At 42.7% G+C, this 27,517-nt stretch overlaps 1 protein-coding gene across 12 annotated transcripts in view; it reads right to left on the bottom strand.

Moving 5' to 3' along the window:
- PTPRC (protein tyrosine phosphatase receptor type C) overlaps window positions 1–27,517 on the bottom strand; it is a 168,783-nt gene that overhangs the window by 67,152 nt on the left and 74,114 nt on the right. For 4 of the 12 annotated variants that reach the window (XM_029062918.2, XM_029062917.2, XM_029062920.2 and 1 more), the window contains 8 exons: window positions 16,211–16,237; window positions 14,647–14,850; window positions 10,703–10,906; window positions 6,997–7,140; window positions 4,981–5,112; window positions 4,319–4,429; window positions 2,595–2,618; window positions 772–1,005 (listed from right to left, as the gene is read on the bottom strand). In XM_029062918.2, coding sequence (XP_028918751.1) covers window positions 772–1,005; window positions 2,595–2,618; window positions 4,319–4,429; window positions 4,981–5,112; window positions 6,997–7,140; window positions 10,703–10,906; window positions 14,647–14,850; window positions 16,211–16,237 — 1,080 coding nt within the window. The remainder of the gene's footprint in view (window positions 1–771; window positions 1,006–2,594; window positions 2,619–4,318; window positions 4,430–4,980; window positions 5,113–6,996; window positions 7,141–10,702; window positions 10,907–14,646; window positions 14,851–16,210; window positions 16,238–27,517) is intronic. The other 8 variants (XM_029062925.2, XM_029062926.2, XM_029062927.2 and 5 more) reach the window with 5 other exon arrangements.

Here is a 27,517-nt window from a genome sequence, read left to right as displayed (position 1 = left end):
TATTAGAACCTATGACCTTCTGACTCCAAGGCCCATGCTCTATCCACTAGGCAACACTGCTCCTCTATGTTTACCAACATGAAAACTAAGATAGTTTTTACATAGTATGTAATAACTGCTGGTCATTCATACATGAGCTTTTGATCAGACTTGCACTATAGATAGCAATTTGCAGTCAATCATTACCATCAGATTAGAAGGAAAACTTTAAAGTAGAGCCATATTAAATACAGAAAGATAATTAGAATTTGTCCTCTGTCCTTTATGTCTGAACATAGGTAAAACAGCAGGGGAGACTGAAGAAACTAAATAAATAAATGCATATATATATATATATATATATATATATATATATATATATATATATGGGAACTGATGTGGCCTTTCTGTTCTAAATCTCAGAAGTAACCAAAGGAAAGGGGAGAGAAAAAGAAGAGTACCATAGGGAGCATATGGATAGTGCATACAGCTTCTTCAAAGATCTAAGACAAGAGTATTACCCCTCTAGGCTGTAAACTTCTTGTGGGTAGGGAACATGTCTACAAACTCTATCATATTGTTATTATCATATCATATCATAACTCTTCCAAGCTCTTAGTACAAGAGTACTCTGCACACAGTGAGCTCTCATTAAATAAAACTGATTGATTGGTTTATCCATGCATCTCTTATGACTGCCCTCTGTGTTCAACTTTATAGGGTCCCTTCCCAACAGTATTTATATATGCATCATTAGAGGCTTTTCAGCAAACAGCTACAGTGTACACTTACCAGGAGGTGCAACTTTAGAAAATGAATCTTGGCATGAAGAATTTTTTATTACAATTGTGAAATTCTGGCATGGTTTTAGGCTAAAAATTATTTTGTTCCCTTCCTCTCTGAAAACCAAATTCTGCGAAGGAATCAGGGTCACGTTTTGATGATGATGGTTTGGCAGAACTGCTTCATATGAGTGACTGTTCTCATTGTATCTGTACTCTTCAATGTTAACATCAAATTCTATACCTGAAATGAGAAAAGTGATACTTCAAATATTTTGCTAGAAATTCATTACTTTTTATATAGCTAATTTTTTCCTTTAAGGATTTATGGTCATATAAACTCACAATTAGATATAATTGCAATAATTCATACAATATACTATTCATGAAAGAGTATCAAAAATGTGGAAAGTTTAAAAAATATACACTTAAAGAATTGAATATAATCAAGGTTTTCTATTTTGGGGGAATGCCCCTAAACTATATTTACTAATATGCCTTTGAAATTCCCCAATTAACACAGCTTATCTCAGTTGCTATATATAATCATTAAATAATTAAATATTCCAAATTGGCAATTTTATCTTTAAAAAATTGGTCAAAATAAATCTACTAAAATGTAACTCATTCATTTGTATTAAATGAAATCAGGACAATGTTTCTATTTTTGCTGTGACTCCAGATATAACTGTCCTGACATCTTTAGCCAGATGCACATTAAGGGAGGTCACTAAAACAGAAATGATATAGCTAGATGGGATTTATTAGTGTTTTGATAAGTTTTTCTATTTCTTCCATCCATTTAGCCAGCCATCCATCCACCCACCAAATGACCCATCTGCCCAGCCATCTGTCCATCTTCCCATCCAACTATTCCTCCTTCTAGATAAGGGGACACGGCTTTCTGCATCACTACAAATAATACTGATTTAGGTTCTGTAACAGCTAGTCTTATGACTAGCTCTACCATGGCCCTAATAGATTGGCTGAGATGGCTTCCCCAGGCTAATTGCCTCTCACCCGAAGACTTGTTTCCCAAAGGAACAAGGTTGCATGTGTAGAATCTTGGGGAGAAAGCTGATGGCCTGCCTATCCCCACTTCCTAACTCCTCCTAATGAACTTCCACTCCAGGAAGCAAAGTGTTCATGGAGTATAGTCCCTCTCCCCTGCTCTAGTCCTGAGGCAGATGCTATGCACCTGAATGGGAAACACCATCGTTCTCCTCAGAATCTACTATCACAACCTGCTGCCTCCAGCAACATGACTGAAAACGGGTCCTTTTTCTTATGTGCATGTGTCTGTAGACATAGGACTGTAGTCACTGAATATCTATGGTTGGGCATATACATAGATATATATATAATACAATATATACAAGATAAATACATAGATATATATGTGGGGGGTGCATATGTGTGTGCGTATATTATGTATCTACAGATATACACAAATATACATGTATAGGTAGATATTTCCCATATATATATATATATATATATATATATATATATATATATATATATACACACACATATATATTTGCCATATAGATATATGTCTTCATTAATATGTATCTATTTTCAAATAGATGTCTGATGTGTGTGTGTGCGCGCGCGCGCGCACGCACGCACCTGGTTAATCCACTGGTATGTGTGCCTTTGATTTCTGCAATTCTTCCCAGCATGTCATTTGTCTATCTCATCAGTGGTATTTACTGAGCACTACCAGAGCAGAACATTGTCTCTGGATATCTCATAGTGGCTGTTTTTGCTAGCTGAAGCTAAAGATATTCGAGCCAAGTGACTACAGTTGATTCTGTTCTTAAAACTTACCACATGACTTGGGAGTTGGTGACGCTAAAAATAAAAGAAAAGAAGATTATCACTGGGCTTTAAATAAGAAGATTATCTGGGGGGTGTTCTGCATGCAGTAAGTACTCAGTAATTATGATTGATTGATTGGTTCTCTATCACTTCTTTTTGTGTGGTAGGAACTGAACAATCTCAGGCAGGTTCAATCAGTGCAATACTTTGCCCTCCTCAAGAGCTCAATAACTGTTTACTGATGATGATGATTTAGTTACCCAATATGATTTTTCCCTGAACAGTAATAATATGAGAAAATTGATTAGGAATAGGATTACCCAACAGAAAACTGGATGAAAACAAAAATCAATTGAATAATAATAATAGTACTGGTAATTGAGGTATTTGTTAAATATTTACTATGTGTCAAGCACTGAAATAAGCACTGGAGTAGGTAGAAGATAAATTAGGGACCAGCGTGGCTCAGTGGGAAGAGCCCGGGCTTGGGAGTCAGAGGTCATAAATTCTAGTCCCGGCTCTGCACTTGTCAGCTGTGTGACTTTGGGCAAGTCACTTCACTTCTCTGTCCCTCAGTTACCTCATCTGTAAAATGGGGATGAAGACTGTGAGCCTTACGTGGGACAATCTGATTACCTTGTATCCACCCCAGCGCTTAGAACAGTGCTTGGCACATAGTAAGCGCTTAACAAATACCAACATTATTATTATAAACAGGTCCCATATGGGGCTCACAGTCCAATTAGGAGGGAGAAAAGGTGAGGGAAATGAGGCACAGAAATTTTTAATGACTTGCTGAAGACCACACAGCAGGTATGTGGCAGATCTGGGATTAGAGCCCATAATAACGATAAAAATATCGGTACTCCTTACGTGCTTACTATATCCTAAGCACTGGTGTAGATACAGTACAATTAGATCAGACCCAATCTTTGTCCCACATGGAAATCACAGTCTAAGCGGGCGGGAGAACAAGTATCGAATCCCGTTTTACAATTGAGAAAACCAAGACCCAGAGAAGTCAAGTGATTTGCCCAAGGTCACACAGCAAGCAAGTGGCAGAGCTGGGATTAGAACCCAGGTCCTCTGACTCCCAGCCCAAACTTTCTATGCCAGCTCTCCAACCCTCCCCGGTAGATGCCTAGACTTTGCAGCCCTCCCCACGCTGGTTGAACCCTCTCAGTTGGGCAATTAAATCTCACCAGCAAAACTACCATCATGTTACGCATGAGTCCCTTCAGAAACCCTCCATCTACTAACATTTCCCTTAACCAGAACAATAGTGAGGCAGGATCCCCATCCTGAGGACACAGGAGGGATGTAATAAGGTCCTATCTTTGTTAAGCCTTGGGCCCTTCTGAAACTTCTGACTTCAGGAAATCAGAATCCCATACTGAGAAAAACACTGCACCTTGGGAAAACCAAGAGGTCTAGAACTGTAATGGTCATTGTTCCAGATTTTGAGGATTGCTTTGATAGCCTATAGAGGCTGCTCTGTTTTACTATGAAAAATTCAAGCAGTTGAAAATGAAAATCTCCTGCTTTATTTGCTCTACTTAATGGTAAATCTGCTGGGAGCCCTAGTAGGTCAGTTATTTTATCTGTTGTTGTTCTGTATATCTAAGAAATGAAACATTCAGTTATTGATAGGAAAAAACCAAAGTAACAGCAAATGAAAGCAAGACCCAATGCATGCATTATCATGATGCTATGACTGCGTGTGAGTTTGTCACCTAAAACTGTGGAACTGTCTGGAGTTGAGCTCATGGCAGGTGTAATGCTTGCAGGTGCGGTGCTTGCTGAAATGTCCAGTGAGGCTGGTGAGATGGTAGTAAGGTTACCGTCTGTAGGGAATAAACAGAATACATGAGTGTTAGTCAGTGTCTGTCATTTCGAAGGGGAAAGGAAGTACCTCCCTCTAAGTTCTTGAAAAGTAAAGTAGATTTCTGATTTGGAACTTTAACAACAATAATCATACCAAAGCAGGCTGTGGAATTCTTTTAAATGACATAAACCAGATATCAATATCTGTTTGAAGTTCAAAAATACATTTTTCTCTGGTTAAGTACAAGCATAAACCAATAGGAAAGTTTTTTGATTAAAGGTTTTACCTTATATCTTCTGCAGTTTGAAATGCTAATTTACAGTTAAAAAAATCTAACTTTCTTTGGGAATGTGGCCCTCAAGAAGAGAGTTTTGATTTGTTCTCTGATAAATCCAGAAAATATCCCTGAATTAAAGCTTCAATAATTAGATTAATTACAAAGATTAATCGAGTACAACAGGGCATCAGACAATGACACATTTTACTGGGGAACAAGAGAGAGAGGTTTCCAGGGTTTCCAGGGATCATCTCATTATGTCCACCCTCGTTCTGCTAATGAAACAGGCCGACCTGAAGTGTTAATTGTGATGTTGATGGTGGGAGTGAGTGAGATAATTGACCCAGTGCTTGTGGGTGATGGACTCGAGTCTTGGTTCTGCATGGAGATTGAGCTTGCGGGAGAGGTGGTGAGTGCACCCGTGTCTGTTGAAAGAAGGGAAGTAGAGCTGTTATTTCTTCTTACCCGACAAAGAGAACTGTCTGAAATTCAGGGTAAATAAGACCACTGCAGTGCTTTGAATGCCTTTTAGGTCCTTCGTTCAGGATTGTCATCACTGTGAATGAAACCAGTCCACTAGACAGTAAGCCCATTGTGGGCAGGGAACAGGTCTATCAACTCTGTTATACTGTACTGTTCCAACCACTTAGAACAATGCTCCACACACAATAAGTGCTCAATAAATATTATTGACTAATCACAACCTCTGAAAACTCCCCGACTTCCCCATCTAGATAGACTGACCAGAATTCAACCACCACACCTGGAATGCTAATTATCTTTTGTTGATTTTTATTCTTAGTCAAATGGATTCTAGATTTAATACATCATCAAAACCAAAAGAATTTAGGACAACACTATGGAAAGAAACATTTAGTCTTTGAATTATTTAGGAAACAGATTTTTCTAGAGTTTTGATGATATTCAAGTGAACAGAGAGTATTCTTGGTTCTCATGGAAACAGTGGCATAGCTGATGGACTCCAGCCATTCTTCCCCTCATGAAGGTGGAGAGAGAGAAAGAGAGAGGAGAGACAGCCACACAGCCACCCACTCTCTGCCCTTTCACACACCTAGACAGTAGGCAGAAGAACATTCCAAGCAAAGTCTCTCCTCCTCAACCCCTGCTAGGTCAGCTCAGGCCTGGCTTTCTGGGAATCTCTTGGAACTTAGCCAGGTGGCAGATCCACCCTATTTCAACTCCCCCTCCAACTCCCCCTGCCCAAGACCTTTTCTGGGGCATGCCCAAGTCACTGCCTGCTCCTTAGTGGCTCAGCCTTATATTCAGGGGAGACTATCTCCCATCTGTCATGAAGGAATGTGAGCCCCTAAGGACATGAGAAACTGGCTGAACAATCAACTTCACATAACACACAGAAACTAAAATCCTGCCCCAGAGGGGATAACAGAAGAACAAATTCTCTGATTTGGGCATCCCAAAGGCAGGCAGGAAGGAAAGCTCTTGATATCGAAAGACCACTGCTCACCCTTCTGGGCTGGCTTATTGCTCTATATTCCAGACTGGTTTATCAATCTCATTTTTGTGTACAGCAGACCAGGCAGCTAGGCATCTATCAACTTACTGCTACAAATAACTACTGGAGTCTTAATAAAATTACTAGTCACCAAACTCATTGATAGCGGGAAAAAAGTTGATGAGTAGAATGGGCTCCATCTTTTTCTTGCACATTCAATATTAGTTGGGGAGAGGGACTTCCACAGGGATTGGGACAATAAGTTTGGAAACTTGGAAACCCCAGAAGGCAGCAGCAACCATCACTTTCACACCCACAGCAGGAACCAGAAACTGAGCTGTCAGAGACACAAGGAATTAACAGCCCCCCGACCTGCAGACCATCAGGGTCCCTCAGACTCAGGGGCTACAAACAGACCCTGGTCCAAGCAATGCAACTGCAGTGTAGAAGTTATTTTCCCAAGCTTATCTCGCTTCTGCTTTACCACATTTGAACATTGGTGGGACATTCTGAAACAAAAGTTGAGATAGGGGATGAAGACCCGAGTCTTTCACAAGTGGTAATGAAGAACCTGCAAACATTGAATAACATTCTCCCAGATCAAGGAGAGTGCTGGCGACCCATACAGATGACACCCTCCCATCTCTATTGTCGCCTGTAGCTATCACGCAACTTTTGTGAACCAGCCCCATTCTGTAAGGAGATGAACTACAAATAAATAAAGTACCGCAGTAAGTGTCCCCCAACACACTGAGTTAAGAATAATATTACTCGACTCCTATTGGAAGCAATACTGTTGTCGTCAAGAGCACATATGAGTAGAAGTGAGGCAAACCTGGTGAAGTGGGCCTGTGGCTGGTAGGAGTGTGTGTGGGAAGGACAGCAGGGCTGCTGCTGTATGCTTGGATGACAGATCCATTTGGAGGATTGGAAGAGTCTGCATGCGTGGAAAAGTGAGGGCTGATTGAGAGTGAAGAACCTGAATAAGAAAGTAAGACGATTTCATTAATTCCATCTGTATATGACAAAAAGGCGTAAGGACACAAATAAAGAATAAAATGCTGGGAACTCCCTCACATCTACCCTAATGACTGACAATGAGCTAGTTTGCATCTACAGGCTCTACATGGGACAGAGCCTGTGTCCAACCTGATTTGCTTGTAACCACCCCAGTGCTTAGCACAGTGCCTGGCACATAGTAAGCACTTAAATACCATAATTATTATTAGAACCTAAGAACACGAGAAATATCATCGGGGGTCAGTACGGGGTTCCATCTTGAGGAGAGTTCTTGTCTCTGACTAGCAACAGGATACCTATGAAAACTTGTGATTGTTTCCCTCCTGGATATGCATCCTGACTCTTCCCTCTCCACCTCCAACTTGCCTAATAGGAGTCTTCCATGAAAAGATCATCAGTGCCTCTACCCATGACCTCATTTCCTCTTCTCCCACTTCTTTCCGCATCACCCTTTCACTTGAAATTTCACCCTTTATTCATCCCTCCCTCAGTCCCACAGCATTTATTTATATTAATTTATATTGATGTCTGTCTATCCCTCTGAGATCATTATGGGCAGAGAATGTGTGTTATATTGTTAGCTCTTAGTTCAGTGTTCTGTAGTGATTGATGTCCCTCTTGGACCCTCTGATTCTTTCTGCTGAACAACTTACTGTGGGAACATATTCTACTTGCATACCCTCACTGTAAATAAGTATTTCTTTTTTTAGTTTTGAACCTACATTCCCCCCGCCATCTTCAAGGGGTGTCTCTTTGTCCAGGAGAATTGTTGGAAAAATAATTCCGCATTTGTCTGTGTTCCTGGTTATTAATTTACACATATTAATCCCATCCTCAGTCGGCATCTTTCCAGACTGTAGGATACTAGTATTTTCAGTTTTTCTTCTCCATCTTCCTGATCATCTCAACTACCTTTCTATTACATCCTTCCAGAGATGTGCTGATGAGAGCCACACACAATATTCCAAGCATTGTGAACCATGGATAACAGCTAGCTGAATCTTTTATTAAGACTGTAAACTACATTGTATTCTACAGTGTAAGCTTGTTGTGGGTAGGGAATATGTCTACCAACTCTGCTGTACTCTCCTAAGCGAAGTGCTTAGTACAGTGCTCTGAAAAAATAAGCACTCAATGAATAACAATAATTAATTGAAGCACAGCTGGTTTGCCACCCCAGAAACTAGAGTTATCCCCACAAGAGTAACTATTGTGGACCATTAGGAGATAAACAAGTAGGGCATCAGAAAAATTCACAGCTCCCCTGGAACCCAAGTCCAGCACGAAGCGTAGAAGCCATCCCGGGGTGGGAAGATCAGATATTACTGCATCAGAACTAGACAGAGAACTGCTTCTAGAAGGACAGAAGGTGTCACTGGAACCCTTAAGACAATCTCACAAGCTACAGAGATCTCCCTGTAGGGGTGAGTTTGCAACGGCTCCCAATTAGGTCTCAACTACTTGCCTGTTAGCCAAGACAGGTGGAAACTGGCGGGAACTGTCAGAAGTAGGCAGGTGGGCCAGGGGCCTAGTAGATAGTCTGGGAGTCAGAGAACTTGGATTCTAATCCCAGCTCTGCCACCTGTCTGCTTTATGACCTTGAGCAAGTTACTGAACTTCCCTGTACCTCAGGTCCCTCATTGGTAAAATGGGGATTAAGACTGTGAGCCCTATGTGGGACAGGGACTGTGTCCAACCCAATTATCCTGTATCTGATCCAGCACTTAGAACAGTGCCTGGCACATAATAAGCACTTACAAATATTATTATTATACTGGACATAGCTGAGGCTAGGGCAGATCAAGCTCCAGATTTCTGACCTGTGAATGGCCTATACAGAGGCTGATAGCAGCTGCCAAATGAGGCCTATGATTTGCTGTAAACTTGCAAATGTCACAATAACTAATCATGGCCCAGAGAAAACACCCGTTAAATGTAGTCACCCACACTGCCAGAGAAATGTCCAAAATTAATCAAACCCTGAGGGCTGAAAAAGTAAGCAAAATCCTAGCTCCACCTCACTCAGATGAGCTGAAGTAAAATGCACTCAGAGTGATTGTATCTCTTGTGTAGCAAGGACAAAAATCACAAATGTATGGAACTTGCTAAAAAGCCACTGGTGACTTCGTAGCACAACAAATTTCCATTCTCTTTCCTGATAATGTCAGAGTCATAGTGGGCCTATTAAAAAGAGTTTATTCCCATTTTGAAAAGAATTAAGTTGTCACAAGAGATAATTTTACATCTGTTGAAAATGAAAGCTGCAATTACTCTCAATTGAGCTTACTTTGTCAGTGCTTTTGAAATCGAGAGATAGAATTGTCATTATATAATTCAGAAATCAATCATATTGAGTGCTTACTGTATGCAGAGCACTATATTAAGTGCTTGGGAGAGAAAAATATGATAGAGTTAGTAAACACATTCCCTTCCCAGAGCAAGCTTACAGTTTAGAGAGGGGACAGATAATAATATGAATTAATAAATTATGGATGTGCACAAGGGTACTGTGGGGCTGAGGGAGGGGTCAATAGAGTGTGCAAATCCACATGCAAGGGCAAGGCAGAAGGGAGTAGGAGAAGAAGAAATGTGGGCCTAGTTCAGGAGGCCTTTTGGAGGAGATGTGCCTTAATAAGGCTTTGAAGATGGGGAAAGTGATAGTTTGTCATATGAAGAGGGAGAGTGTTCTAGGCCAGAGGCAGAACACGGGTGAATGGTCAGAGACAAGATCAATTACTTCAGTGTACAGTGAGACCATTCTCTCTGAGTGGTCAATTTTTTTTGTTTGATAATCCTGGGCTAAATTTTCAATATTGCCTGCCCCTTCCCACAAAGAAACTTGTCTGCTATTGCTCCCTATCCAGGTGTTTTTTACAATTAGCTTCAGATGTCTGTCACATTTAAATCAAATTAAACACTCATTTGAAAGGGCTTTTCATTTCATTTATCCACATATCTTGTCCCCAACCCTGGTCAGAGAGGTATGTGGGAGTATGGGAGCACCGGATCCTCTACAGTGCAGCTCTGGAGATCACAGCCCTGATGCCTCTGACCTCTGGACTGAGTTCCAGGCCCAGGATGTTTGTTTATCCTAGTCCTAAAATACTGTTCTTCCCAGAAAAAAACAGCCGAGGCCGGAGTGCCCTCTGCAAGTGAGGAGGACAGTTACAGTGACAAGGATCGGCGGGGCCTGGACTAACCTGCTACTGAGTGGGCTTGGTGACATGATGACATGACGTTGTAATATTATGATGTCATAGCAAGTCCTATACTACCGGATAGGGGCCCAGAAGTAAGAACATTTAAAGTCAAAACAGGCACATCTGGGCCTAAGTCATCCTTAGATTGACAAACTCACCATAAATATAGGTTAGATCATACACTATGCAAAACATCATGGAGAACTGGTGGGAATTGGGAGGACAGGAGATACTACTTTACCATTTTCAGAGTTCAGACATTTTAACAAGATAAATGGTGTGGTGGGTAATTTTCACAATTCTGATTGTGTCAAAGCCAACCTGTAATCCCAGTGCTGGGAGCACTGGTGGAATTAGTGGAGCCAAATGGCATCTTGGTTGAAGTAACATTTGGATCGAGAGTAGAGGTGGTGCCTGCAAAAACAGGTTCTCTTTCCATTGTGTTTGCGGGTAAGGATGTAGTGGAGCGTGGAGTTTGGGGACCAGTGGGAGTTGAAGCGTTTGATGTTTCCAGCGCATTCTGCCCTGTCATTCAAGAGTTAAGTGGAAGAAAGGAGAAAAACATATGTAATGCACATCTTTAGGCATTCAAACACTAAGTACTATACTGAACTAGTGACATCATTGCTGCTCAAGAATAAAGTATGAGAATAGTCTCACTCCTGCATCCCTCCTGCTGCTTACCCTCTGCTTCAATATTGATTTACACGAAGAACTGGCGATGAAACTGGGTACAACGGATAGGTTGGAAGCAAATATGAGTCAGGATGGCTAAGGACAGACCAGAGTGGCTAGTGGGGGAGGCGTAACTTTGAAGGCTAGAGAAGTTGGGAGAACCAGCAGGTAGGATGAGACAGTGGATAAGTGGAAGTGGCGAAGAAGTTGGAAAGGTTGGAAAAAATTGATAGCAGGATATCTCTATAAATCTGTGATGGTTTCCCTCCTGATATGTACCTTGACTCTCTCCATCCCTTGCATGAAAGGAATCCATATCTTAAGTCCGTCAAAGGGCAGGGACTGTCTCTATCTGTTGCTGACTTGTTCATTCCAAGTGCTTAGTACAGTGCTCTGCACATAGTAAGTGCTCAATAAATACTATTGAATGAATGAATATCTCTACCCATGTCCTCATTTCCTCTAATGACAATGCCCTCATTTCCTCTTCTTCCTCTTCATCATCCTTTCACTTGGATTTGCACCTTTTTTTCACCTCCCTCCCTCAGTCCCACAGCACTTATTTATGTGAATTATATTGATTGATTTATATTAATGTGTCAACCTCTAGACTGCATGTTTGTAGGGGACAGGGAATCTGTCTGTCATATTGTACTCTCCCAAGTACTTAATGTAGTGTTCTGTGCACATTAAGCACTCAATCAATATGATTGATATCCCTCTTGGGACAGCAGATACTTCCTGAACAATTTATTGTGGGAGCAGATTCCACATGTATACTCTCACTGTGATTAAGTGTTGTCTTTTAGTTTTGAACCACCACCCTCAATCTTCAATGGGTGTTCCTTTGTCCATGGGAACTGTTGGAAAAAACACCTCCATATTTATCTACGCTCATCCTTACTAAATTTATACCTGTCAATCCCATCCTCAGTCGGCATCTCTCCAGACTAATCTTTCCAATCTGTCCTCACCATACCCCGATCATCAAAGTTGTCCTCCTCTATTACTAAGCCCTAAGCTGCCCCTTTCATCTTCTCCCATTCCCTTCTGCATCTCCCTGACTTGCTCCCTTTGTTAGTCTCCTGCCTCCCAGCCCCACGGCACTTATGTACATATCTGTAATTTATTTATATTAATGTCTATCTCCCTTCCCTCCCCTCTAGACTGTAAGCTCCCTGTGGGCAGGGAATGTGTAAGCTTGTTGTTGTACTGTACTCTCCCAAGTGCTTAGAGTTCTCCGCACACAGTAAGTGATCAATAAATATGATTGATTGAATGAATGAATATTACATCCTCCCTGAGGTGCCCTGACAAGAGCCACACACTATATTCCAGGCATTGTGAACCATGGATAAAAGCTTGCTGAGTCCTTTGGTAGGAATCCATACTGTATTTTATATTGTAAGCTCACTGTGATTAGGGAATGTGTCTACCAACTCTGTTGTACTGTACTCTCCTAAGAGCACAGAGTAATCACCCAGCAATTCATTGTTTAATTGAAACAGCTGGATTGCCAACTCAGAAATTACAGTTACCCCCACAAGGGTAAATATCTATTCTGGACCATTAGGAGAGAAATGAGCCATGCATCAGAAAAAACTCACAGCTCCCCTGGGACCCAAGTCCCACTGTCAGGCTAGAGCAGCACAGAGTCTAGGAGCCACCCTGGAGTGGGAGGATCAAACAATATTGCACCAGAATTGAACAGAAATCTGCTTCTGAATGGACAGAAGGGATCCTTGGATCAGGGCAATCTCACAAGCTACATCACACTCCCTCGGGGGAGAGTTTTCAATGGCTCCCAATTAGGTCCCAACTACTTGGGATTTAGCTGGGCCCTCCCCTCTAGGCCAAGACAGGTGGAAACTGGTGGGGACATTTGAAAGTAGGCAGGTGGGCACATGGCCTAGTGGATAGAGCCCAGACCTGGGAGTCAGAAGGACTTGGGTTCTAATCCCAGCTCTGCCACTTGTCTGCTGTGTGACCCTGGGTAAATCACTTTACTTCTCTCTGCCTCAGTTCCCTCATCTGTAAAAGGGGGATTAAGACTGTGAGCCCCATGTGGGACAGGGACTGTATCCAACCCCGTTATCCTGTATCTGCTTCAGCACTTAAAACAGTGCCTGGCACATAGTAAGCACTTATTATTATTATTACTGGGCATAGCTGGGGCTAGGGCAGATTAAGCTCCAGATTTCTGACCTGTGACTGTCCTACAGGGAGGCTGATAGCAGCTGCTAAATGAGGCCTGTGATTTGCTGAAAACTCACACGTCACAAAACCTAATCATGTACAAAGAAAACACCTATTAAATATAGTTGCCCATACACCTTGCCTGAGGGATGTCCAAAATTAACTAAAACCCAAGGGTTGAATAAACAAGCAAAATCCTAGCTCCACTTCACCCAGACAAGCTGAAGTAAACTGAACTCAGAATGACTGTATCACTTTTGTAGCAAGATTTCCAGGACAAAAATCACAAATGAGCTTACAGTTTAGAGGGGGAGAGAGATAATATGAACAAATTATGGATATGTATAAGGGTATTGTGGGGCTGAGGGAGGGGTGATTAAAGGGTGCAAATCCTCATGCAAGGGCAAGGCAGGTAGAAGGGAGTAGGAGAAGAAGAAATGAGGGCCTAGTTATGGAAGGCCTCTTGGAGGAGATGCGCCTTCAATAAGCTTTGAAGATGAGGGAAGTGATAGTGTGTCTTATGAAGAGGGAGGGTGTGGCAGGACAAAGGCAGAACACTGGTGAGCGATCAGAGGAGAGATAGAGGACTGAGGTACAGTGATACCATTTTCCCTCTTAGTGGTCATTTTTTTGTTTGATCACTCTGGGCTAAGTTTTCAATATTGCCTTCCCCCCAACCAAAACAAACAAAAAAAAGTTGTCTACTGTTGCTCCCTACCCAAATGTATGTACAATTAATTAGCTTCAGTGGTTGTCGCATTTAAATCAAACACTCATATAAAATAGCTTTTCATTGTATTTATCCACATATCTTGTCCCAAACCCTCTCAGAGAGTGGGAGCATGGGTCCCCCTTACTTAGGCTCTGTTGCCACACTGCAGCAAATCACTGCCCCAAGGCCTCTGCCCTCTGGATTGAGTTTCAGGCCCAGGATATTTGTTTATCCCAGTCCTATTTTATTCTTCCCAGCAAAAATCAGCCAAGGCTGAAGTGCACCCTACAGGTGAGGAGGAGAGGAGGGTTACAGTGACACGGATCAGGGGGGCCTGGCCTAGCCTTCTTTCGAGTAGGCTTGGTATCATGATGCCATGACACTGTAGTGTTTTGATGTTATTCCATTACATTGAGACCCTAGTCCTGGGCTACTAGTTAGGGGCCCAGAAATAAGAATTTTTAAAGTCAAAAGAGGCACATCTGGGCCTAAATCATCTTTGGCTTGACAAACTCATCATAAATAAAGGTTAGATCATACACTATGTAAAACATCATTGAGAACTTGTGGGGACTGGGAGGACAGGAGATACAACATTACCGTTTTCAGAGTTCACATGAGAATTAACATGAGAAATGGTGTGTGGGGTAATTTTCACAATTCTTATTGTGTCAAAGCCAACCTGTAATCTCAGTGCTCAGAGCACTGGTGGAATTAGTGGAGTCAAATGGCATTTTGGTTGAAGTAATATTTGGGTCGAGAGTAGAGGTGGTGTCTGCAGAAATGGGTTCTCTTTCCGTTGTGTTTGTGGGTAAGGATGTAGTGGAGCGTGGAGTTTGGGGGCCGGTGGGAGTTGAAGCGTTTGGTGTTTCCGATGTATTCCATCCTGTCATTTAACAGTTGTGGAGGAAAGGAAAAAAAAACATGTAAAACACATCTTTAGGCATTTGAATACATAGAACTGTACCAAACCAGTGACTTCACCACTGCTCATCAATGAAATATGAGGAAATATACGCATCAACTATGAGGAATGAAATATACATCCTGCTGCTTACTCTCCGCTTCACCATTGATTTACATGAAAAACTGGCTATGAAACTAGGTGGGACAGATAGATAGGTTGGAGGCAAATATGAATCAGGAGGGTCAGACCAGTCAGGAGGGCCAGACCAGAGTGGCCAGTGGGGGAGGTGTAATGTCAAAGGCTAGAGACGTTAGGAGAATCAGTGGATGGAATGAGGCAGTAGTTGTGAGATAAATGCAAGTGGGGAAGAAGTTCGCACGGATGAAAAATTGGGAAGAGAGACCTGAGAGGACAGTGTCTTGGGTGGCAGAGACTGGTACTGCACTTAAGGTAGTCAGAAAAGAGAGAGAGAGAGAGGGAGAGAGAGAGAGAGAGGTCAGAGCAGGGAGAAGAATGGCAACGGGGAACGGGGAGGGTAAGAAGAGGTGGAGAAATCCAAGAATGTCCCTGGAATGCGGGGACACAACACATTCTAGAACTGCCAATAGTTAGGGTGATGAGAATCACTACTAAAATGATAAAGAAACAAAACATGGGCTTGTCCAATTGCTTTCTAAGGGTGATCTTCAACTCACTGTTTTCCTATGTATCTATGAAAAGTTGGTGAGGGGGTTTCACCATTATTTCAGTTCTACTATTTCCCACTTGTTACATCCAAAGGCAAAAAATGGCTGACTGACAACTCAATACTAGCCAAAGAACTAATGATTCTACCTCGTTCTCGCCATTCGCTTTTCTCTTCTGTTTTCCCTTTATCCCTTCTTTTTCCTTTTTTTCCCCTTGCAACTCCCCTCCTGCCCTTTTGCCAAATCTCCTTTAGCTGACTCTCCTTCTTTTGGCCTTGTCTCCATCCTGCCTAAGATAGGCAGACGTCTGGCTATCGAATTACTGGGAAAAGCACCCAAGGATTCTCCACTTCAAAGAGGCATCAGCTTGATTCAAGCACAGAAGAGAGGAAAGGAAGGCAATCCCTGTTCTTGACTCTTGAGGGTGTCTTGGGACTCTTCAGGAGTTGCAGAATGGAGGCGTCCAACTTTTGATTCTCTCTTTCCATGTGACAGCCACAATAAAGTAATATTCATGTTAGGAAAACTTCTGCAGTTAAACCATTTGCCTTTAGACAACATTTAGACATTTCATCAACATAAAAAAAAGATTCCTAGAAGTATATACAGTAATTCAATTGTTACAATACTATAAATTTTAAAAAAAACCTTACCATTAGAAGGCAGGCTTGTGGTTTGCCCTGCAAAACAAAAAGTTATAGATTAATAGAAAATCAAATGCATTGTTATTGCTATAATTAGAAAAAACACAATCAATGACTTTCCAGGAAATGGTGTTGGTTAATGAATAATACTTCCTCAACAGTTCCCAGGAAAAGCCATGTCATCTGGGACAGGACTCACGCTGCTTAGAGAAGCAGCGTGGCTCGGTGGAAAGAGCCCGGGCTTTGGAGTCAGAGGTCATGGGTTTGAATCCCGGCTCGGCCACTTGTCAGCTGTGTGACTTTGGGCAAGTCACTTCACTTCTCGGTGCCTCAGTTACCTCATCTGTAAAATGGGGATTAAGACTGTGAGCCCCACATGGGACAACCTGATTCCCCTGTGTCTACCCCAGCGCTTAGAACAGTGCTTGGCACATAGTAAGCACTTAAATACCAACATTATTATTAGGACTCGAAAGGAAACAGCAAACAGTAGAAAAAAAATGTTAAAATGAATTTATCCCCCAAAATCCCAATAAGAATCTGAGTTAAAGAATGAGGAATGATTTCATGTCCAGTCAAAAGAGAAACATATCTCTTTGAAGTGTAAATAACAATGAAATTTCTTATAATTTTGGAGAAGCAGCTTGGCTTATTGGAGAGAGCATGGGCCTAGAAGTCAGGAGATCTGGGCTCCAATCCTAGCCCCAGCACCTCTCTGCTGTGTGACTTTGGGAAATAACTTCTCTGGGTCTCAGTTACCTCATCCGTAAAATAATGATTAAGACTGTGAGCCCCTTGTGGGATAGGGACATTATCTTATTACCTACCCCAGCACTTAGTACATAATTACTTAATACCATTTAAAAAGTAATAACTTCACCCACAAGAGTCTTCCAACCATACTGTTATGCCAAGCTAGGAAAATATCACATGAAACCATTATTCTTCACCCACCACTTTCCTAAAAATCAATCAGTTGTATTGATTGAGTGCCTACTGTGGGCAGAGCAACTGGGAGACTACAATATACTTGGTAGATGTGTCTTCTACACCAAAGAGAATTAGTCTAGTGGAGTGGGAGTCAGACGCTAAAATAATACAGATAGAAGGAAGTAGCAGAGGATACGTACGTAAAATGGTGTTTAAATTATAGATTATGTTAGTCAATATGTACAGAAGAGCTAGTGGTTGTTCTGGTACTTAGTGTAGAAGGTCAGTTGTATTTACTGAATGCTTACTGTGTGCAGAATACTGTACTAAGTGCTTTGGAATGTGCAATATAGCAGAGTTAGTAGGTGCATTCCCTGCCCAAGACATCCAAGTAGAGATGTCTTGAAAAGAGGAGAAAATGTGAGATTTCAGAAAGGGAGGGAGATCAGGCCTGGAGATGTAGATTTGGGAATCACCTGAGTAGAGGTGGTAGTTGAAATATAGGATAAAAATTAATTCTCCAAGGGAGTGGGTGTAGATGGAGATTAGAAGGGGAACAAGAACAGATCCTTGAGTACTCCCACACTTAGGGGAGTAGGAGGCAGAGGAGGAGCCCATGAAAGGGATGACAATGAGCATCCAGAGAGGTAGGAGGAGAACCAGGAGAGGGTAGTGTCTGTGAAGCCAAGGCTGGATAATGTTTCCAGGAGAAGGGGATGGTCAACAGTGTCAAAGGTGGCTGAGGAGGATTTGGATAGAGTAGAGGATTTGACAATAGAGACGACTTCTGACCTTTGAGCGGGTTGTTTCTGTTGAGTGGAGTGGACAAAAGACAGATTGGAGGGGGTTAAAGAGAGAATTGGGGCAGAGGAACTAGAGTTAGCAGGATTTGATGACTCCCTCAGGAGTTTGGAGAAGAATGGTAGGGAGATGGGGCAATAACTGGAGGGAGCCATGGGGTCAAGGGAGACAAGGGCATGTTCAAAAACATTGGGGAAAAAGTCACTGTAGAGTGAACAGCTGAAGATGGGGCTCGGGAGGGAAGAAGGGAGTGGGCAAATGCTTTGACAAGGTGTGAGGAATGGAGTCAGTTGCACATGTGGAGGGAGTGGCTTCAGAAGGAAGGCAGGAGATCTTCTCTTGAGTTACTGCTGGGAAAGATGGAAGAGTTGAAGAAGGGGCAGGAGGAGGGAGGGATTGGAGAGGAGCAGGAGTGATGTTAGGGAGATCACACTTGAAGGTTTCAGTTTTCTCAAAGTGTACACTATGACATTTTAGAAAGACGGTGTGGGCAGCACAATGAAATATGGACTGGAGAGGAGAGAGACGGGAGATAGGGAGGTTGGTGAGGAGACTAATACAGTAGTCAAGATATGCCTGTACCAGCAGAGCTGTCATTTAGATTGAGTATAACAACAATAATAAGATAGTATTAAGAATTTACTAGGTTCCAAGCACTGTACTACATGCTGGGGCAGATATAAGACTATAAGATAATCAGGTCAGACACAATTCACACAGTCTCCCACAGGAGACTCCCCGTGTAAGCAGGAGGGGGAACAGATATTGAATCCCTATTTTACAGATGAGGAAACTGAGGCACAGAGAAATTAAGTGGCTTGCCCAAGGTCACACAAAAAGCATGTGGCAGAGTCAGGACTAGAAATCAAGTCCTCTGACACCCAGGCCTGTGCTCTTTCCACTAAGCCATGATGCTTCAAGAGAAGGAGGAAGAGAATAGTCTATGAGCCCAAGGAGTAGGATACTGAGAGCATTCATTTCACAACCACTATAGAAATATAATCCTTCCCCCTTACAATGGGGAGGGTTTGCTTTTTTTATTCATTCCAAACTCCTACTGCTCTCTCCACCTCAATCCATCACTCCCAATGGTACTTGCTAGCTGGATCCCCAGAACACAACCCTGGTCTAGCCACCACATAAAATTAAATCCTAAAGACACGGTCCTTGATGCTACAAGCTTGCACTTAGGGGAGCACTTGCTGATCATACACTTTATGCGGATGTATGAGTTAAGGCAAAAATCAAAGCCATCTACTTTCAGAATATGCAAATTTCAAACCACACAGGCCAGAACTGCCTCACCACTGGGTTTCTGGACCTACAGGGTCCACCCTCCAGCCTAACTCATGGAAGAGATGTCCACAGTCCCATAGAACCACAAGATGTGCAGAAGGCCTATCATCCCTCACTGGGAATGCTGGGGAACTTGTGTCCATTTGTCCATAGAGGGTCCTGTCCAGAGCTGCAACAAGCTCAAGGCTCATCCTCTCCAAGAGGAAATTCATTCATTCAATCGTATTTGTTGAGGGCTTACTGAGTGCAGAGCACTGTACTAAGTGCTTGGAAAGTACAATTCAGCAATAGACAATCCCTGCCCACAGCAGGCTTACAGTCAAGAAGCAGGGGGAGACAGACATCAAAACAAGCAAGCAGACACCAACAGCATCAATATTAATAGAATTATAGAGTATATACACCTCAAAACAAGTAAATGAACCATACCCACCTATTACTTCTGCCCCTTTATTGGGTGTAGCTCCCCATCCAGTAAACCACTACCCTCCCCATTTTCCAGAACTTTCTGAAATCACATCTCCTCTAGGAAACCATCGCTGACTAATAACTCATTCATTCGTTCAATCATTTACTGAGTGCTTACTGTGTGCACAACACTGTGCTAAGCACTTGGGAGAGTACAATACAACAATTAACAGAAACATTCCCTGCCCACAATGCTATTTTCCCACCTCTCAATACTTCAACACTTCTGGATTCCCTAGGCATTTGGGTATTCAAATTCTCCACACTTCACTCCTCACTCCTGTAACACTTATGTACACACCTTAAAATGTTATTGTTTCACCTATCTGTAACATTCAACCCATATATTCAGTCTGTCACCAATTCTGTCCCTTCTACCTCTCCAATATTTCTGGAATCCTCCCTTTCGTCTCCATCCAAACTGCTGCAATGCTGATATACGCACTTACCATATTCTGCCTCAACTACTCCTTCTGCAGCCTGGCCTGGGAGGCAGAGGACCTGGGTTCTAATTCTGGCTCCATCACTTGTCTTCTATGGCGTCTGGGCAAGTCACTTTATTTCCCTGGGCCTCAGTTACCTCACCCATAAAATGGGGATTAAATCCTATTCCCTCCTACCTAGACTGTCAGCCCTATGCTGAAGGGGGAACATAACCGACCTGGTAACCTTGTATCCTTCTAATCCTGATAATTTTCTAATCCCAGGTCTGCCACTTATCTGCTCTATGACTTTGGGTGAGTCATTCCACTTTTCTGTGCCCTAGTAAAATGGGGATTAAGACAAGTCTCATGTGAGACTTGAACTGTGCCCAACCTAATTAATTTATTCACTTGTTCAGTTGTATTTATTGAGTGCTTACTGTGTGCAGAGCACTGTACTAAGTGCTTGGAAAGTACAATTCAGAAATAGAGACAGACACTCCCTCCCCATACCAGGCTTACATCTACCCCAGCATTTAGAACAGTGCTTGGCACATAGTAAGCACTTAAAAAGTACCAGAATTTTTATTATGATTATCATCATCTGCCTCCTCACTGTCTTCCCTGCCTCCTGCCTCTCTCCCCTCATATACTGATTTCACTGCACTGCCTGGATCATTTTTTTGAAAAGACATTCAGTTCATAGCTCCCCATTTTTTTATGGTATTTGTTAGGTGCTTACTATATAACAGGCATGTTCTAAGTGCTGGGATAGAAACAAGTTAATTAGGTTGGACAACAGTCCATGTTCCACATGGGAGTCAGTCTTAATCCCCATTTTATAAATGAGGTAAATGAAGCAGAGAGGAGTTAAATTATGCACCCAACGTCATATAGCAGATAAGATGGTGGACCTGAATTAGAACCCAGCTCTTACGATTCTTTCCACTAGGTCAGGCTGCATCCCTAGGCCAAACCGCTTCCCTGTTATTACTATTATTCTCGATTCCAAATTTCAGGCTAAACTCAGATTATGAATGGGTTCTCTATAACTTCATTACACAGGCACAATCATATTTAGAAGAGTTCAGTAGGTGGCACCATAACACCAAAAACAAAATATCATGTCACAGCTTGTTACAGTCCTGTTACCAGACCATATGAGCTGATTAGGCAAATTAAAAAGATGAAAATTCATATCATAGGGCATGGAACTTTGAAAGCTTCCTTATTCCAATATTCAACTGTTGCTACAAATTTAGCTTTCCCAATTTGTTTCTTTCCCAATGCAAAATGTCTGTAAGCTCAAACTCCCACATGAAGCTCCCCACAAATTACTGATTCAACAAGAATGACCCAATAAATACCTGAAATTATCTGTTGCCATGTATTTGCACTTACCACCAGTTGTGTGTGGGGTGTAATTGGCCCTAATTTTCCTATCCTGCAGCGAGGAAGAGAGAACATGATCTATTCTGCATGCAAAATACAGAAGTACAAGGAACAGCACGAAAACCTCTATAATTTTCATAAATTTATTGGTAACATTTGACATCATCAATAGATCCAGATTCTGGCAATAATAATAGTATTAAGTGCTGATATGAATCAATCCTTGTACTAAGTTCAGAAGCAGTTTGGTCTAGGGAGAAGAGTACGGACCTTCGAGTCAAAGGAACTGGGTTCTAATACTGGCTCCATATCTGTTGTGTGACCTTGGGCAAATCACTTAACTACACGTGCCTCAGTTACTTTATCTGTCAAAATAAGATTAAAACAGACTTATGTGGAACAGAATCTGTGTCCAAGTGGATTATAATAATAATAATGTTGGTATTTGTTAATCACTTACTATGTGCAGAACACTGTTCTAAGCGCTGGGGGAGATACAGGGTAATCAGGTCATCCCACATGAGGCTCAGGGTAATCAGGTCGTCCCACATGAGGCTCACAGTTAATCCCCATTTTACAGATGAGGTAACTGAGGCACAGAGAAGTTAAGTGACTTGCCCACCGTCACACAGCTGACAAGTGGCAGAGCCAGGGGTCAAACCCATGACCTCTGACTCATTCATTCATTCATTCAATAGTATTTATTGAGCGCTTACTATGTGCAGAGCACTGTACTAAGCGCTTGGGATGAACAAGTCGGCAACAGATAGAGACAGTCCCTGTCGTTTGACGGGCTTACGGTCTAATCGGGGGAGACGGACAGACAAGAACAATGGCAATAAACAGCGTCAAGGGGAAGAACATCTCGTAAAAACAATGGCAACTAAACAGAATCAAGGCGATGTACAATTCATTAACAAAATAAATAGGGTAACGAAAATATATACAGTTGAGCGGACGAGTACAGTGCTGTGGGGATGGGAAGGGAGAGGTGGAGGAGCAGAGGGAAAAGGGGAAAATGAGGCTTTAGCTGTGGAGAGGTAAAGGGGGGATGGCAGAGGGAGTAGAGGGGGAAGAGGAGCTCAGTCTGGGAACGCCTCTTGGAGGAGGACTCCTAAGCCCAGGCTCTTTCCACTGAGCCACGCTGCTCTTGTATCTACCCCAGCAATTAATACAGCACCTGGGATATACTAAGCACATAAGTACCACCATAAAAATGTGCTGGAGTAGATATAGTATATAAATATTGCATTCAGTCCCTCTCCGACATGGGGCTCACAATCTATGTAGATGGCAAACAGGTATCAAATTCCCATTTTAATAATAATTATTACAGTATTTGTTAAGCGCTTACTATGTGCCAAGCACTGTTCTAAGCGCTGGGGTAACTACAAGGTAATCAGATTGTCCCACCCGGAGCCCACAGTCTCAATCCCCATTTTCAGATGATGTTACAGAGGCATAGAGAATTTAAGTGACTTCCCCAAGGTCACACAGCAGACAAGTGGCGAATCCGGAATTAGAACCCATGACCTCTGACTCCCAAGCCTGTGCTGCTCCTGGCTCACAACTTAAATAGGTGAGAGAACAGGTATCAAATTCCCATTTTAATAATAATTATGGTATTTAAGGTTATGTGCCAAGCACTGTTCTAAGTGCTGGGGTAAATACAAGGTAATCAGATTGTCCCATGTGGGGCTCACAGTCTCAATCCACATCTTACAGATGTGGAAACTGAGGCATAGAGAAGTTAAGTGACTTGCCCAATGTCACACAACAGGTATTAAGTAACAGAGCTGGGATTAGAACCCAGGTCCTCTACCTCCCAAGGCCATGCTCTTTTCAGCAGGTCAATCTGTTTTTCAAGGCCACGCTGCTTGTTAAGACTTGGTGACAAGCCCACTTCCAAGGTTTGTACAACCGTGTACCAGGCACAGATTCTTGTCAGTTTTCCCTGCACCACATCTCCCATATCTGTTCTTTCCTCTCCACCCTAACTTTTTCCACTTGGGGCCTAATCATGACTCTGCCACTTGCCCACTGTGTAACCTTTACGCCAGTCACCTAAATTCTCTAAGCCTCAGTTTCCTCATTTTTAAAATGGGGAGTCATTCATTACCTCTTCTCACTTCTGCTTAGGCTGGGAGCCCCATGTGGGACAGGGACTGTATCTGATCTGATTGTGTTGTATCTACTCCAATGCTTAGGAAAGTGCTTGGCACATAGTAAGCCCTTAAAAAATACCACCATTATGAGTATTATTATTATAAGCTCTGGCTGTCTTGGCTAGATTATAGCATAAGCGTGCTCACTGGTGGTCTCCCAACATCTTCCCTATCCAGTTTCTACTACACACTCCTGCATGGATCATCTTCCTGAAGCATCACTTGGCTCACATCCCTGGGTCCCTGGGTCTCTTCACATCAAATGAAAACTCTTCAAAATCAGCTTCAAGTCTCTTCACCATCTGGCCCCACCTTACCTACCCTACCTGCTCTCTTCACCCGCTATTCCCCGACCTGCTTTGTGCCTCCCACACAGCCCTCTAGCTGTATCTCAGACTCTACTCTTCCACCTCTGCCCCCTACTCTTGGCATAGTAGATAGAGCACAGTCCTGGAAATCAGGTCATGGGTTCTAATCCTGGCTCCACCACTTGTCTACTGTGTGACCTTGGGCAAGTCACTTCACTTCTCTGTGCCTCAGTTACCTTATCTATAAAATGGGGATTGAGACTGTGAGCCCTATGTGGGACAAGGGACTGTGTCCAACCTGATTTGCTTGTATTAACTCCAGTACTTAATACATAGTAAGCGCTTAACAAATACCATAATTATTATTATTTTCCTGGCTTGAAACTTCATCTGTCCTCACATTCTCTGGCTTCTAGACTGTGAGCCCGTTGTTGAGTAGGGATTGTCTCTGTTGCCAAATTGTACTTTCCAAGTGCTTAGTACAGTGCTCTGCACACAGTAAGCATTCAATAAATATGATTGAAAGAATGAATCAGACAGCCCACAGATCTTTCCCCAGTCAAACCACTACAAAGATTCACCTTCTCCAACGAAAGTTACTCCAATTAATTTTGCATCATCCCGAACCATATGATCCCTTCAGCCGACTCCAGCACTTACAAACTTATTTATCCCATTCTATATGTCTGCTCAATGTATTTCTTTTGATCACTCTACTTGTCAATACTTTTATGTGTGCGTTCCCCAATAGGGCATAAGTTCCTTGTACTAGTAATGTATTCATGGCGTTTACTGTGTGCAGAGCACTGTACTAAGCACTGGGAAAAACAACAGGTGAGAATTAGAACTGGCTCTTCTCCCACCATAACCCAACCCACACACTAGGCTCCTTCAAGACCAACCTACTTCCTGGGCCTCGATCTTGTCCTTCTCAACTTCGACCCCTCGCTCACATCCTTTCTACCTGGAGCTCCCTTCCCCTTCATCATCCCAATACACCACCACTCTCCCCATCTTCAAAGCCCAGCTAAGATCATTTCTCAACCTGGAAGACTTATACCCTATTTTCCCTTCCTTCTGTCCTCCCTATGCTTTTAGATTAATGCTGCTAAGCATATTACTACTTTAGACAGAATACCTTTGGATTCATACTAAGCATATTACTACTATAGACAGAGTATAGCACATATATTATAAAGCCAGACAAATACAAGCAGAAGCAGAGGCTACCTATCAACAGGATAGTTTGGTGGAGACACAAATGAAGACACAAATGAGGGAGGAATTGAAGCACAATTCCTCCTGAAGCACATTCCTTCCTCGATCCATCCCACCAAGGCAGAACAATTGCATTTGCTTCATCTACTGTAATTCTCCTTACCTGATTATGAGCTTATAAACGTCTACATTCAGTGCTGGCTTGTCACAAGGTGCCGCTCCCCAATTAATTGTATTTACTGACACTTCACGCATGCAGAACACTGTTCTAAGCACTTGGGAAGGTACAATATAACAGAGTTGTTAGACACATCTATCTTCAACTGCTCTCCGGTGGCTTTTTCCCCACTGCTTTCAAACACTCCCATTTCTCCCCATTCTAAAAAAAAACAAAAAACCCTCCCTTGATCCCACAGTTTCCTCCAGTTATTATTCCATCTCCCTCTTCCTTTCCTCTCCAAAGTCCTTAAGCAAATTGTCTACACCCACTATCTCAAATTTCTCTTTTTCAATTCTCTCCTTAACCCCTTCCAATCTGGCTTCAGTCCTCTTCACCCCACAGGAACTGCATTCTCAGAGGTCACTAATGATCTCTTTCTTGGCAAATCCAACAGCCTCCACTCCATCCTAATCCTCCTTGACACCTCAGATGCCTTTGACACTGTTGACCACCCCCTTTGCCTGGAAATGTTATCCAACCTGGGCTTTACTGACATTATCCTCTCCTGGTTCTCCTCCTCTCTCTCTGGCTACTCACTTCAGTCTCTTTCATGGGCTCCTCCTCTGCTTCCCATCCCCTAACTGTGGGAATCCCTCAAGGTTCAGTTCTGGGTCCCCCTCTCTTCTCCATTTACACATACTCCCTTGGAGAACTCATTTGCTCACATGACTTCAACTACCACCTCTTCGTGGATGATACTGAAATCTATCTCTCCAGACCTGATCTCTCTCCCTCTTTGCACTCTCACATTTTCTCCTGCCTTCAACACATCTCTACTTGGATGTCCTGCCATAACCTCAAACTTAACATATCTAAAACAGAACTTCCTATCTTGCCACCAAAACCCTGTCCTCCCTTTGACTTTCCCACCACTGTATAAAGCACCACCATCCTTCCTGACTCCAAAGCCTTCCTGTCCCACCTTCACAACAAAGCCAAAATCTACCCTTTCCTCTCCATCCTAAACTGGTACTACGTCAATACAATCACTCATCTTAACCTGTATGGATTACCGCATCAGCCTCCTTCCTGACCTTCCAGGCTCTTGCCTCTCCCCACTCCAGTAAATACTGCACTCTGCTGCCCAAATCATTATCCTACAAAAACATTCAGGGCATGTTTCCCCACTCCTCAAAAAACTCCAGTGGTTGCCCATCTACCTCTGCATTAAAACAAAAACTCCACACCATTAGCTTTAAAGCATTCCATCAATTTACCACCTCCTACCTCACCTCGCCACTCTCCTACAACCCAGCCCACACACTTCGCTCCTCTAATGTTAACCTTCTCACCACACCTCAAATTTTGCCTATTTTGCTGCCGAACCCTTGCCCATATCCTGCCTCTGGCCTGGAATGCCCTCCCTCCTCAAATCCAACTGCCAATTACTCTCAACCGCTTCAAAGTCATATTGAAGGCACATCACCAGGAGGCCTTCCCTAAGCCTCCCCACACCACTTTCCTCTTCTCCCACTCCCTTCTGCATTGCCCTGACTCACTCCCAAGCATCGTGGCTCCATGGAAAGAGCCCAGGCTTGGGTGTCAGAGGTCATGGGTTCTAATTCCAGCTCTGCCACTTGTCAGCTGTGTGACTTTGGGCAAGTCACTTAACTTCTCCGTGCCTCAGTTACCTCATCTGTAAAATGGGGACTAATGTCCACTTGGGACAACCTGATTATCTTGTATCCCCCCAGTGCTTAAAACAGTGCTTTGCACATAGTAAGCGCTTAACTAATACCATAATTATTATTTCCCCCTCCCAGCTCCACAGCATTTATGTACATCTCTGTAAATGTATTTATTTATAATAGTGTCTGTCTCCCCCACTCTAGACTTTAAGCTCACTGTGGGCAGAGAATGTGTCTATTGTTTTATTGTACTCTCCCAAGTGCTAAATTCAGTGCTCTGCATACAGAGCACTGCACGTACTCAATAAATATGACAATGAATGAGCCAGTAAAGTTGGCGTGATCCTTGATTCCTCCCTCATTCAACACATATATTCAATCCATCACAAAATCCTGTCAGTTCAGCCTTCATATCATCGCTAAAATTGTCCCTTTCCTCCTCATCCAAACTGCTACAATATTAATCCA

This window comes from Ornithorhynchus anatinus, chromosome 4 (assembly GCF_004115215.2).
Source record: "Ornithorhynchus anatinus isolate Pmale09 chromosome 4, mOrnAna1.pri.v4, whole genome shotgun sequence".
In the NCBI taxonomy this organism is placed as follows: domain Eukaryota; kingdom Metazoa; phylum Chordata; class Mammalia; order Monotremata; family Ornithorhynchidae; genus Ornithorhynchus; species Ornithorhynchus anatinus.
Note: the sequence above shows the minus strand (reverse complement) of the source record. Positions and strands in the feature narration are given on the sequence as shown.